This window comes from Squalius cephalus, assembly GCF_949319135.1.
Source record: "Squalius cephalus genome assembly, chromosome: 2".
Classification (NCBI taxonomy): Eukaryota; Metazoa; Chordata; class Actinopteri; order Cypriniformes; family Leuciscidae; genus Squalius; species Squalius cephalus.
This window is the reverse complement of record NC_137123.1, coordinates 48389705-48404896: the sequence shown is the minus strand read 5'-3', so window position 1 is coordinate 48404896 and position 15192 is coordinate 48389705. Positions and strand designations below refer to the sequence as shown.

At 36.7% G+C, this 15192-nt stretch overlaps 1 protein-coding gene across 3 annotated transcripts; it reads right to left on the bottom strand.

The window, feature by feature from the left end:
- Positions 1–296: 296 nt before the first annotated feature.
- Positions 297–13443, bottom strand: ldb2b (LIM domain binding 2b). 3 transcript variants are annotated; one of them, XM_079864759.1, is made up of 10 exons: positions 13131–13403; positions 11459–11561; positions 9636–9808; positions 8430–8552; positions 6447–6530; positions 6215–6338; positions 4875–4928; positions 3022–3146; positions 1544–1603; positions 297–1057 (listed from the first exon to the last, which is right to left on the bottom strand). In XM_079864759.1, exons 1-9 carry the CDS (start codon positions 13260–13262, stop codon positions 1544–1546), a joined length of 978 nt encoding a protein of 325 aa, XP_079720885.1. In that variant the 5' UTR covers positions 13263–13403; the 3' UTR covers positions 297–1057. The 3 variants fall into 3 exon arrangements, with proteins under 3 accessions (XP_079720885.1, XP_079720884.1, XP_079720886.1); XM_079864758.1 differs by having other exon boundaries at positions 1548–1603; XM_079864760.1 differs by lacking the exon at positions 1544–1603 and having other exon boundaries at positions 13131–13443.
- Positions 13444–15192: the final 1749 nt, after the last annotated feature.

The following is a 15192-nucleotide window of genomic DNA, read 5'->3' as shown; positions in this document are numbered from 1 at the left end:
AGCTCTGATTTAATCAAAAAGATCTCCATTTGTGTGTTCCGCAAATGAACGAAAATCTTATGGGTTTGGAACGACATGAGGGTGAGTATTATTTTTGGGTAAACCAACCCTGTGCATGTACCACATTTCTTTAACCACTAGAGGGGGCAATAGATTTAGAAATTACTTCGTATTAGCATCATAGAATTACTATTCTCTATATTTAAGATTCATTTCTTTGTAACTTTTTGGATTATTACAATGAAAATCTCTCAATTTTTTTTACATTAATATCAATAACCAAACACACAGAATCTGATATCATAACCAAACACATTTTATTAATGCAAATTATTGAAAACCATACATAAAATACACAACTACAGCACAAATATGAATGTTTTTTACAATATGCATTAAACTTTAGAGCAATAAAGATATCTGCGTTTAGGCTGAAAATGCTATAGCGTTCACAATGGGACTTTTTTCATCAAGTTGTAGAGAAACCAAACCATTGTGGTACAGAATGAAGCCAACACATCCACTGAGCTTTAAAAAAAAGGGTTGAAAAATGTTGATATGAAATGAATTAATATCTGTATATTTACAAGGCTTGCAGTGTTTTGTTTTTGTTTTGAATACATAAACTAAATGGTTGAAGCTGTATGTCTCAAGTATGGAATACTGTAACATAAACGCAAGCATGCAAACACACACACGCACACACACACACACCCACACACACACACACACCTTCTCTCCAGCAATGTCTCCTTTACAGTTGAAAATACCCCCATCCCTTGACAGCACCGTTGCCATAGCTACCCACTGTCAGATCACATTACTCCAACTGCTGCGTTGCCATGGTATCAGGCTTACTGTCCTGGTTGCTAGGGTGCTGGCCATTCCAGGAGCTGCCGTTTCCAAGTGTCGGTGAGTTGGCGAAGTCATGGAGACCGTCATCATGGAGACCGTTGACAGGGTCGAATTGTTCATTCTCTAGGCGTGTGATCAAACGCTCGTCCACGTCACCCAACTCCCCTCCCATTAGAGAGGGCTCCCCTACCAACATCACATCCTGCAGCGAGAGAGAGAGAGAGAGAGAGAGAGAGAGAGAGAGAGAGAGTTGACGTAAACAGAGACGCAGGGGGTCGAGAGAGAGAGGGGGAGAGAGAGAATGGCGGGGGTGTAGAAAGAGAGAGAAGCAGAATCATTTATGGCTGTTATTCTTGCAATAGGGCTAATGCAAGCATACAGTAAAAATGTGCACAACTACAAAAAAAAAAAAAGAAATGTGTATGATAATGTATATATGTACTTTATACATACATAGAAGAATGTGGCGTACACACGCTTTGTTAAATACGCAGTCATACACATACACACACATATATGCACACAAACTCGTCTCCAGACACTAGCTCTTTGGTCTTTAATTAGACTTTTTTTTCAGATAGAGAACACCTAAATAACAACATATGTGCTAATTAAGCAAATTTGCATTGCTAAGTAGCTCGTTAAGACAGCACATGCTGCGTGATAACTGTCTGCATGTGTCACTCACCTACCTAAGCTCCGCCTCCAGCCACCCGCCACCCCTCGTTTCCCCGGCGACACGTTTAGGCTGGGGACCAGAGACGGACAATACTAATTATCATCAAATCAATTTCCGGCTAATTAGTCTCAATTACAAACAAATGAATCAGAATAGACAAATGACTATATATTCAAAAAATTACTCTAACATTACAAATTACAAGCACACTGGAAACTGATTGTGAAACTTAATAATAAATAAATAAACAATACAAACAATATAATTCAGGTATTGATTTGTAATATAAATGTTGGAATAAATAATACATTGCATGAAATGTTACAATATGGGAAAAAATAAGATGGGTTAAATTATTAAGCTGCTCTCTCTGTCCTTCCCTCTCTATACGGCTTATTCTTTATGATATGTCTTTATACACACACACACACACACTCACACACACACACACACACACACACACACACACACGGCTTATTCCTTATGATATGTCTTTATACACACACACACACACACACACACACACACACACACACACTCACACACACACACACACACACACACACACACACACACACACACACACACACACACACACACGTACAAACATCCAGACACTCTCCATATATTTTTAAATATATCCATATTATATATATATATATATATACACATTTTAGTAGATCTCTCCTATATGATCCATTCAGTGTGGACCAATGCTTCTCTGCAAGTGTGCATTTGACTGTTCAGAATAGAATACTTGCTTAATACGTACTGATACTGTTCATTATATACTTAATTTTAAAAATAGTAAGTGAAGTGAGAGGAGTCATAAATGTTTCAAACAGACACTACAATTGTCACGTAACCTCTTAATGTGTAATTCAATTAAAGTTGCTCCAAGTATTGTGGCATTTAAAAATTAGTTTATTTCAATGTATTCATCTAACATAAACACATATACATTTTTAGTCGATTTACCATGTTCCATGTACCAATTAATCGATTTGACAGCACTATATATATTAGTGCTGTCAAATCGATTACTTGCGCATCTAACATAAAAGTTTGTTTATATAATATGTGTGTGTATATATATATATATTCTGTGTGTGTATATACTGTATACACATATACACAATATTCATACATATATACAGTATGTGTGTATATGTATATATACACAGACATGCACACACACACATATATAATTATAATATATATATATTTATATATACACACACATATATATTATATAAACACAAACTTTTGTTAGATTTGACAACACTAATATATATATATATTTATATACACACACACAATTAATTGCATCTATATATATATGAACATTTTATATATTTATAGAAAATTAGCATGCTGTCCACAATATAAATACTATATACTGCAACAATTGTAAGGGTAGTATGGTAGTATGCTATATACATTCCGAACCTAGGCTTCGAGTTAGCATATGTGTGTGTGTGATGTACCTGTGAGGGTAGGCTGAAGTTATTGGCTGGGCTGCGCTTCTTGCTGTTTCCTGTGCTGTTATTAGATGCGCTACCAGCTGAGTTCCTCCTCCTCCTTCTCTTTGCTGCTGGTTTGGCTGGCTCTGCTGTCAATCACAACATAAAAGCAGCATAATGCAAATGGAATCAACATTGCTTTCCATGAATTTTGTAAAAAGTTCTGAAAACAGAGTGAACTTGATTAAAAATGAGTGGTTAGTCACGTGTGAATACACAGCATACTGTATCTCTGCTTTAAAACACTAATCAGTACTGCAAATGAAATCAACAAGAGTGGTGGTGAAGGAATAAGCAAAAGTCAAGATGATATTCTAATGATATTCTTTACGATTTATGGAGAACAGAAAAAACTATATTTGCAATCCCTGACGGAAATGCCAGTGCTTGCAACAGCAACATAAGAATAGTGTTCATTTTATATTTTAGGCTTCAGTTTTTAATAAATGAAACTCAAGACACTGAGTACACATCTCACCTTTCAGTCAGCTGCACACAGTAATCAACACACAGGCTGAATTAGGAATAGCATACTAGCATAGTACTCTTAATAATACTAAGAGTAGTATGGTGTGTTATTGGAATTCAACCATAGTGCCGTGCATTGCACAGTGAAAATATGGCTTTACAGTTAAATTTATGCAAGAACTGTAAGATCAATCACAATTCAGTACACAAACAGATGTAAGAACGAAGACCAATCACAATATACTGTAGTATGTAAATATAACATAATGGGCCCTATCTTGCACCCAGCGCAATTGACTTTGTACACCGACGCATGTATCATTCCTATTTTGCACCCGCGCACAGCAGACTTTTCCCTCCACAGATGCACGTCGGTAAGTTAGGAAATTAACTTGCGCTCCCAGGGGCGGTTCAGCGCAAAGAGGAGGCGTGTTCCGGCGCAAACGTTCCTTGGTGCTATTTTGCAGGTTTAGAAAACAGTTCCGCCACAGACCAGGAAAAACCTAGTCTAAAGGCAGTGGCGCGTTGCGCATGTTATTCAAGGGCGCATGCTTGGCCATAATCAATGTAGCGTGTGCACAACGCACATACACTTTGCTTCTCTCATCTACACAGACGCAGCAGTTCTCATTTTTATAAAACCATACATTATTACAAGGAAAAATATTAACACACGAGGGAAATCATTGTGGTGTCCATGAAGATGTGAAAAAATAGGTATAAATCTAGCTTACACATTTACCCAAATTATTATACGCCTGTTTAACCAAAGCTAATTTGGGTGGGTTTCTCCCATCCCCAATGTCACTTCTCTGTCTTTTACGGCCCTGACGAGAACGTCGGTCTCCTCGGCTGTGAACCGCTCCCGGTGTGCGCCTGGCAAATCCGCCGTTATAATAGCAATCCACCATGGAACAAGCACGCCTGCTCTTAAAGGGAATGTGAGATGTCGCTCTGATTGGTTTATTTCACGTTACGCCCAAACCACACCTATGAATAATGAAGCTACTTCAGACCAACCCATTTTAGATTTGCGTCGGGCGCTAGAGTCATTTATCCCGCCGGTATAATAGCAACAGCGTCCAAGACCCGCACACAAAGTTACTTGCATTTCGCGCTTGATACTTGCGTTTCAGATCGTTAAAATAGGGCCCAATGTCTGTTGGCAACATTTTCATTGCAGAACATTCTAGCAGTATCGATAGGACATTTTTGAAGAGTAGTAAAAAAAAAAAAGTTTATATATATGTATATATATATATACACAAAAAATAATATTTAATATTTAGAGTTATGAGTTTAGAACACACCCTAATTAGAATGTTTAAGGTGATAACAGACATACATACATTTTTTGGAATTAGTGGGAAATATTTCTGTCTTGAAGTTTGGTGAGGGTCCAACTGAAATGAAAGAAATTAATAACAGTTAAAAGACACCACCATACCATTATTCAGAAACAAACATTACCATATAATTCAGTAAATAATAATGAGGATGCAAAACATTAAAGAAGAAAAACTGAGGAACATAGAGAGAGAGTTGCCTGAAAATAACATTAATATTATTGTTCAGGCAAAGTGAAGGAATTATTGTCAAAGAACAGCAGGAGGTAGTTATTTTTTTAAAAGAGCAGTAAAATAATACATAAATAACAACGCAAGGTCAAAGTCTTCATTAATTACTGCAGATCACAAAACCCTTAACAGCATGTGCTCAGTACTTTGAAATGTTAATAAGGAATATGAAATATGTTTACAATGTATGAAACAAACTACTGTAAATTTAATGACATTCTGTAGCTCTTAAAGAGGAGAACAACAAAAAGAAATTAAACGCTGGGGGGAAAGAGTAGCTAAACAATGCTGGTGTTACTGTATTAATCTTTCATGACAGACTATATTTAAAAGAGAAAGAAAGCTAAGAGGAGCCATGAAACGAGAACTAATGAAGAATGTTGGAGCCAGGGTTGATATAGTTAACTCAAACTAAATCCTAAAAACGATTTTTCGATTTTTTAAACGTTACTGAAAAGGGAACATTTCTCATTTTTCATTTAGTTTAACTTAATGTACTAAAATAATGTAAAAAAAAATTAACTAAGAAAAATTACACAAAATTACTCAAATGTTAACTAAAATTAAGATATACATATGGAAAATATAAAAATAAAAACAAATTCAAAATATTAATAAAAATTATAATAGTAAATTAGTAGTAATAGTAACTAAAATAACACTGGTGAGACCATGAGGCTTGTGTGTGTGTGTGTGTGTGTGTGTGTGTGTGTGTGTGTGTGTGTGTGTGTGTGTGTGTGTGTGTGTGTGTGTGTGTGTGTGTGTGTGTGTGTGTGTGTGTGGTCCTGGTAAACCCTACAATATGGGGACAAAATGTCCCACACAAAGATGGCAATATCTGAAATCCTCTTCCTTGTGGGGACATTTTTTGGTCCCCATGAGGAAAACAGCTTATAAATTATACTAAGTGATGTTTTTGGAAAATGTAAAAAGGCAGAAAGTTTTCTATGATTGGTAAGTTTAGGGTTAGGGGATAGAAAATACTGTTTGTATCGTATAAAAATCGTTTTTTCTATAGAAAGTCCCCATAAAACATGGAAACCTAACGTGTGTGTGTGTGTGTGTGTGTGTGTGTGTGTGTGTGTGTGTGTGTGTGTGTGTGTGTGTGAGACCTGGTGGTGTTGTCATCCTCTGCCACTGGTGAAAGAGGCAGGTCTTCAGACAGTCTCTGGGACTCAGTCCATATGTCTTATGCCTAGACATGAGCTCCTGCATCGGCTCTAGAATCACACACAACTGCACACAAACAAAATAATCTTTTCACTCAGTTGTTTAACGCAATTTAAAGACCATTCGTAAGAGAGTGAGTGCATTTAAATGTGTTTATATGTGATTGTAACATACTCTGAGGTAGTTCAGTGTGAGGTTGGTAAGTCCCACTCGACTGATGTTTTTGGACAGTTGTTCCAGAGCTCCAGGGTCTTGTGCCTGATAAAGACACACACGCACACATGGACACACAAGTCCATTTATTCTCTCTCTTATTTTGTGCTCCATCCAGATAGAGCTCTAATTCATTACATGATATGTTTCCATAGCAACATCCTGACAGCTTAGCTAAAAGGTTTGGATGCTTTCACCTTGATTGATAAAAAAGGGCTGAAATACATTTTGTTGCACCGTAAACTGCTACATGTGAACATTTGCTAACATGCCAGACAAATGCAGGGTGAACATAACATGAAAGGAAATTGGATTATCTAGAATACAACTAATTAGTTTTTGATTATTCTTGATTGAAAGTGATGTAGTGTTGTGAATGTTATATATGTAAAATGTTATTTACATTTAAACATTTAGCTAAAAGCTAGCACAACAACACTGCACTCAAATAAGCTGTCCTTGGCTCATGTAAAGAGATACTGACTAGTGAGAATAATATTTAACATACAGTGTCAGAAAGAGTAAGAACAGTGTTTTACTCATGTTAATAATGAGCCACATGAATTACTAATGCAAAGAGAAGGGCACCTAATTAAAAAGTAAAAAATTAAAAGTATTTGACTTTTACATTTAGCAAAGACACTTTTTTTGCACCATACATTGCACTCAAGATGTAAAATGAATAATTAACATATACCCTGAGAGGCTGGGAATCAAACCCATGACATTGTAGTTGCTAGCATAATGCTCTACTGTTTGAGCTACTGCTTCTCCACTACTTCTCCACTTAATATTCAGCAGTATTACTGATCTGAATGCACTGACACTATAGGATAAGAACTCAACTTAGCTGGATGAAGACATCGCAGTTTTCTGCAGAGCTGCTTTATAGCTGAATTTTCATATTCAGCTAATTAGCTAATTATAGCTAATGTCATAATTGATGTACTTTACATAGATATTGAACTGAAATGAATCACTGAACTGATTTCATCTGAATAATGACTGTTTACTATTTTCTTTACAGCAGAATTGAAATCTGTTTGCATCAACTGTAAAGCTGCTTTTAAACAATCTGTATAATAAAGGTGACTTGACTATTTGAGTTGCAATTTGAGTTACTACCGTGAAAACTGTATACTGCATATTGTTTTTAAAAATAGGATGTGAAACAGTGTGCAGCATGCAACAATAAACATTTCAAATTGTTGCTTGCTGCCAAATGACCTCACATTTACATCACTGAGAGGAGGCCAGTTATCGCCGAAAACAAAAATAATAATTAAATTGACATTTTTAATCTAGTTTAGTAAATATTTCCTTAAGTTTGGATGTCTAATCAAATCAAAAATCACAAGCATGGAACAAAATCAGCTTTGCCATCACAGGTATAAATTGCATTTTTAAATGTATTATAATAGAAAACAATTTTTACAAATTGTAATAATATTTTTACTGTTTTCAATGTATCTGTGATCAAATAAATGTAGCCTTGGTGAGCATAAGAGACTTCTTCCAAAAGAAGACCCCAAACTTTTAAACAGTAGTGTATGTGACAGAATGCATTATGAAACGATCAATATTTTAAATATTAGTAGTGCATGTGCATGTTTCATTTTTATAAACAATCAGAGTGGTGTCATTTTATCATCTCGAAAACAAGTCTGGTGTAAAAATGTGTTTTTGGACTCTTGGCAGTCCATTTAAATTTTAAATGGAATTTTATTTCATTTTAATAATCAAGCTGTTAAAATTGTTGTTGCTATGACTTCTGCTTCATTTGCAGCAATGGAAATCAAAGGTCAAGTCTGGCACATCGCATTATAGGATAAAGTAGAATAGTGTGCTCTGTTAAAAGCTGCAAATTTTGGCCAATGTAGATGGTCATCCAAGTCATCTTGCATGAGAAATATTTAGGACGATTAATTGATTCACTGAACTCACATTAACAGCCAAGACACTGCGGGGAATGAGCTCACTGTAGTGTGTGATAGTGAAGTGCCATGTTTTGATTCTCATGAGGTCATCAAAGGTGAACACAAGAATCAGACGACCTTCTGTACAGACCTGTGAAAAAAAGCAGGAAGAGAATCAGGTCTGTGTTGTGCGACTGTCCCCTTACACCATTCGCTTTGCTTAACATTCAAATAACTTTTTTTTGTTTTTTACTTTCAGGATGCAATAAGACCACACAAAGAACATAGACATAATCTTCCAGTCTTTGTTACAATTAACGTGAATTCCAAAATCATAACACTGACTTGACCGGAGAAAAACATGCGAGAGAATTACATCTAATGACTTTTTGTTTTTCATTAATTTAAAGCAAATCAAATTACACGGTTCTCTCATTAAAGCAGTATTTTCAGCACAAGCAGAATTCTGTGTGGAACTCTGAACCCCAACATTCTGTTGCCGGGGGAACGGAGGGTAGCTGCGAGGTTGGCATAGCAACGGGAGGGATGTAATCCCAGCAGACACGCTCTGATCAATGCCTCCAGTACACACACACACACACACACACACACACACACACACACACACACTTGGGAACTGTATCTGTATAACTTAGCTACAACATACAGTCTTCCAAATCAATATTTAATTCACAAATGTTCATTTACTAAAAAGCAAAGTTGGACAAAACTCTCTCTCTCTAATTGAAAACTGAGAGATTCTGCGTCCTATAGTGGCGTACCATATGAATATTGCATAGGACACTCAGGAAATCACACGTTGCACTGGTCTTATTAACATGACAGCTTTTGGGAACAAAGTATTTATGTCAGCTGATACAAATTATAGAGGCAAGAGCATTTAATGAACATTATTGTAATATATAAGAGGTCTCAAAATAGTGTAACTAGCAGACTTTTCTATTAAGATCATATCATTTTAAAACATAAACCTATAGGATAGGGGAAAAAAGAGAAGCTTTTTTGAGAGAGGCAGAACGAGGGAGGGAGGGTGAGAGAGAGTGAGGAAGAAGCCGAGAAAGAGCAGGAGCGGGAGGGAGAGAGGGAAAGAGTGGGGGTTATATTTTCCTTTTTTGTTTTGTGCAGTTCCAGCCCAGAATTCACAATGAGGAATACATTAGTGCTGAAAATGAGGAAGCAAAGACTCACTGAGCCAGACTTGTGCGTGCAGTACCTTAGTGAATGTAGGTTTGCCATGTTGTGTTGTCATTGTACAGTGATGAGAGTCAACAGTAATAGTTGAGTTGTTGAATGACTCCTTTGTTTGTTTCAGCTCAAAAAACAACTCATAGACTCCTCCTTCGAACAGAGAACTGAAGTAACGAGGGATCAGGGTGCGCCCGATGGCTGGGGAAGAAGGAATGAGAGTGAGAGAAACATATGTGCAGAGGAAAATTTCAGTTGCATTCGCTATTACAGAACGGAAGGAAACGAATGGTATGGACTCCGTGCCCAAGCATTTATTTATTTATGCCCATATGATGAAAGAGACACGAAGTTAGGCGGCACACTGGTCGAACACCTGAACTGGAAACCATAAATGTGTGTGTGTCTCTGTGTGTGGTCCCCTAAGAGTTAGAAACAAACAGGCTACTGAATGCCGCAGGCATTAAGTCCAGCAGGCTGTGCGAGCGCACAGAACAGTTAGTGCTCTGAAGCTGTCAATCACTGCAGTAGAAGTGTGTGAAGTCTGCAGGCCCGTATTTATTATACACCCCAGACCTGTCAATCAAATCTCACCACATACACAGTGAATAAGGAATGAATGAGAATAAGTGAAATCCAGCACAACTGTGTCCTTGTCTAAATCTGAACAAGCTGAAATTAATCTAAATTCAAACTCTACCCTGGCAAGAGAACGAGAGACAGGCAGATAAGAGTGAGCTAGAGATAAAAAGAAAGTGTAGCCTGTAGATTATTTTAATATATATATATATAAAAAACAGTTTTATGAGTAATACGCTCAAACAAAAATATGCTCACAGATCTTATTCTCATTTATTTGATTATTAAAAATTAGTATGTACACCATGACTTCATAATATTTTGATGTTTACAAAATTTACAGACAAAAACTCAAGGACATGACTATGTCCTTAAAAAGCTAGTTTAAAACGTATGGGTAACATAGCGTCCTTGTTACACATGTTACATGTAGTTTACTATATTAACTATAAATTATGCATAATTACATGCAACTAACCCTAAACCAAACTTAAACCTAAATATAAACCTACACTGCAATAAGTAGATGTAATTAGTTAAAATTACTAACAAGGAGTCCTTCAAATAAAGTGTAACCAAAATATGAGCCAAGTTCTTACTATTTATAGTGGTTTTGTCTTTTTACAGTTTTCAAGAAAAAAAAAAAAAAGTAATTAATTTAAAATTAAAACATTTAAAAATGTCAACTAAAATGTAATAACACATGTACACATTTTAATCATTATTTTTTATACATTTTTAAATATATTTCACAAGGTAAAGGTATTTTTGTATAAATAGCATAATGTTTTTTTTTTTTTTACATTTTGCAATCTTGCATGTCATAAAAAGTAGTTGACTTACTGACCTTGATACAAAATCATGAGGGTCTGCAGAGGTCTTATTATTTTGTTGTTTGCACCACAAATATTAATTAGCAGGTCAGCAGTTTTGTTCAAATATTTTCCCAAGAAATAATAATACAAGAATATGCTAAAGAACAAAATTATTATTTTTTTTCTTTATTACGATATCAGGACAGTTGTATGTCATTTTTTTAAAATTCGTGCATCAAAATTAATTTTAAATAAAAAATAAAAAACATTAGTCATTGAATGTATGAAATGCATTTTAATATATTTTTAATAAATTAATAAATACAAAAGAGACAAAAAAACAAGCATCACCGACCCAACCAAATGTTAAATATTTAAATAAATATAAGACTCTACCATTGAAATTTACCATTTATGATATGAATATTGAGGCGGTTATGGCTCCGCACACACTTACTGTATGTCTTGGGTCCCTCCTCCAGGCAAAACGAGAGAGTCAGCGTGGCATCTTCTTCAAAGAACTCCGTGCAGAATGCATCCCACCACAGAATATCACAGTCCTGTGGGATCACACATTAACACACATTTAACACTGAGTGAGACAGAGGAGAGGCACAGAAGTACTTGGCCCCTGAATGACCCAAAATGACCATAATTAGGCCTGGCACAGTGATTATCATTTCAAAGCTTACTGTTTATTATAAACACACACTCAAGTTGACTCGCCCCATTAAGGGCAGCAATTTACACCACAAATCCAGCCAACTACCGCTGGCCCGCTATTGAGATTCAATTGATTATATTGGACATGATTATACCAGCCCATAAAGCCACAATAAACTGTATTGTGACAGCTCTTGCACTTCAGTCTTTGTGTGTTAAAAACGTGTGAAAGAGAATTATTAGACTGTGAGAAATGGGTGATTCTATAGGTCATTATTCCAATAGTTCAGTCTCTCTTAGCGCTAACCGTCAAATTATTATGTCCAGGTGTGTTGAACAGCATTTTACCTCTGCTGATACATTTCATTTTCCCCCATTTATTCGCATTCCTTTTTCTGAGTAGAGGCAATATTCTAAAAGTACAATTTATTATGGATTATTTTTGTACATACACCGACGGCATCAGGAGAAGCAGCACAGTTTGCACTGCAGTTTAAATTGGGACCTAGTGAGGAGAAGAATTATGTTATTTTTTAAATAGTGTGTCATACATGATGGTACAGCAATACTGGTCACATTGTACTCTTTGTCCGTTCTCTGTCTTATTGCGAGTTCTATAATAAATCACACTGCTACATAAACATCACAGAGCATCACCTTGCTGTTTGTGTTCCTGAAAAAAAACAAAAAAAAACACATAATCCATAGTGCATTTGGTATTAAGTCCTTGAATAAGTTTGTAACATAACAGAGGGCCGCAAAATAAATAAATTGATTTTTAGGAAATTTATTCAATTATGAGATCTTGAAATATTAAAAAAATTAAACTTATTGAAATTATGTGTCATCTATTTTAAGACGTGCCTGTGTGGAACATGTCGGATAATAAAGATCTGATCGTGGCTTTGGCAACCTTTAAGTGCACTTTTGGTATGTGATATTTCAGTTTTTAGAGATAGTAGTAGTCAATTAATTTATCTATTCATATAAATAACTGTGACAAAAAAACAAACAAACAAAAAAAAAACATTAAAATTGATTCAAATTCTGATCTTCTGCTATCCTGGCAGAGATGCTTCACTGTTCACTTATTATTTCTATCATATTCAATTATTAACATATATTTTGAAAATTGTTCTCTAAAACGTTATGGAAACGACAGCAGTATTTTGGAACAGATTTTAAGTCCTTTTGGGAAAACTGCAAATTAGAAATTCCGATTTGAACACTTTTTCATCATTTTATCACAAAAGTCATTTTGAAGGGAAATGTTTTTTCGCCTTTAAAATCCTTAGTGGACAGAAAAGTTGTCCTTAGATTACGCGATGAATCTACTGATCTATAATCTATTATCTTATCTAAAATTAGTGTTTAGAGGTTGTACGATTTATACTTTATGAAGAACGTACATAAAATTGCTAAATGCAAAGTCCTGATCTAATGTTTTATGTTTGGTGATCACTCACCTCAGGCCGGGACTGGAGCCGTTTGTTGAGCTCGTGCATCCGGTACTCCGGCTGCACCGGGTAGGGCGCGTGTCTCCGGTAAAACGGACCGAACGGAGAGGAGTAGAAGGGGTCGCGCGGCGCGCCGGTCATGGTTTCTGTTACCGACAGCGCGCTAGGAGCGCATCCACACGCCGCACGTGGAGCACGACGATCGTAAACATACACACACACACACACGCGCGCGCTCGCGGACACAAGGAGAGATGCGACTGTCAAATCATACGCGTGCTCTGCTGTGAGAGGAGAGCAGGAGAGAAGGAGAGGGGGAGGGAGGACTTCACGAAGGGAAGGGGGGATACGAGGGAGGGGTGGAGGAAAGGACATACGCTTCTGTAATTGGAGGGTCTTTCCTTACTGTACAGTCTGACAAGTTGGCCAATTAGAGAAAAATCCAATGGAATGCAATCACTGTTTGCTTTTATTATGTTTGCTAGGATAAAATCCCCAATACATGTAATCAATATCTACTGTAGTTTGTGCTACTGTAGGTTATTGTAGGTAATAGTTTACTAATGTGCAAATAAACCGCACACAGCATATCACATATTTAATGCAGAACTGCAACTACAGTGTGTGTGTGTGTGTGTGTGTGTGCGCGCGCGCGCGCGCGCTTTTCTAGCTACTTGTATTTTTCCATCTCGCTTTCTTTATGACTCACACAAGAGACTTGCTCTCCCACATACATACAGACACACACACACACACACACACACACACACACACACACACACACACACACACACACACATTCTCTCTCTGGTTTTCCCTGTCTCTCACTTTCTCCCATTGTTTGGACATACACATGTTTTTTTATTTTTAAGATAATTTACTCTTTCTTTAAATGTCCCACTCATTTTCAATAAATAATTATCTTATGCAATGAGAGAAAGAGAGACAGATATGACAGACATGTAGAGAGAGAGAGAGAGAGTCCATATGGATTCTATTACTCTCTTGTTTTAGGGGGGAAGCAGGGCCCCAAAAGTTCACCTCCTTTACTTTACTTTCTTTTTTTCCTCTCGGGCTCTCTTTCTCATGCCCAAAATCAAGACACTCCCAGAGTAGAGTGTAGAGAAACACACATGCACTCATATACACTGTGCCTGTTGCTTCATTTTGTGCATGTGTGATTGATAGTTCAATACTTATGTGGCTTCACAATGCGAACCGTAGGTACACTAGTAAAGAGGATCAGAGGTTCACACACACACACACACACACACACACACACACACACACACACACACACACACCCCCCTCCCCCTTCAGGTCAGTTAATAAGAGTGGTTGCTGGGCTCTTTGTGTGCGTTGTGTCTCATGGGGAAAGGCGAGGAGGGAGAAGGGGGTCTAAAGGAATGAAATTTACCCACTCCACTGCAGTATAAATGGAGAGAGAGAGAGAGAGAGAGAGAGAGAGAGAGAGAGAGAGAGAGAGAGAGAGAGAGAGAGAGAGAGAGAGAGAGAGAGAGAGAGAGAGAGTGTGAACAGGATAATGAGAGGGCTCTCTATCCATGTCTTTGTGTTGATCAATTTTGCTCCCATCTCTATGACGACTTGATCAAAGATGACCACAAGATGTCACTCTCTGATTTCTCTTTAGTTAATAGTAAACGGCAGAAGGATTGAGAGTAGCAGAACTATTGGGAAGGCCAAGGACTGTTTCTTGAACAGGAGAGCACACAAATTATTTATTTATTTGTATTAATTTATTTTTTACAGTGGGATTCAAACGCCTGAGGCCACATTAAAAATAAGAGATAAACAGATATTAATAAACAGAATGTTTTACAATTTTAAAAGTTATGATGTAAAATGAATACAAAATATTTACGGGGCTCCGCACTATTTCTCTATCACTTGTTTCATTTCCTTCCACACAAAACACTATTTGAAAGATTCTAAAATCATGCTGGACAACATGATCATTAGGATTTGTATGAATTCATGCAGCTTGAGTGCTGCTTGCTATGAGTGCTGTGCAACGTATTAAAAATGTATTTTGTCTTGTTCCAATAGCAGA

Excerpts from the sequence above, each read along its gene's own strand:
- ldb2b (XM_079864760.1), bottom strand. The coding sequence starts at position 13,262 with ATGACCGGCGCGCCGCGCGACCCCTTCTACTCCTCTCCGTTCGGTCCG. Across the intron at positions 6,339-6,446 it reads TCACACTGAACTACCTCAGA|TTGTGTGTGATTCTAGAGCC; the intron begins GTATGTTACAAT and ends GTTTGTGTGCAG. Across the intron at positions 4,929-6,214 it reads GAGGATGACAACACCACCAG|TTGGACCCTCACCAAACTTC; the intron begins GTCTCACACACA and ends CTTTCATTTCAG.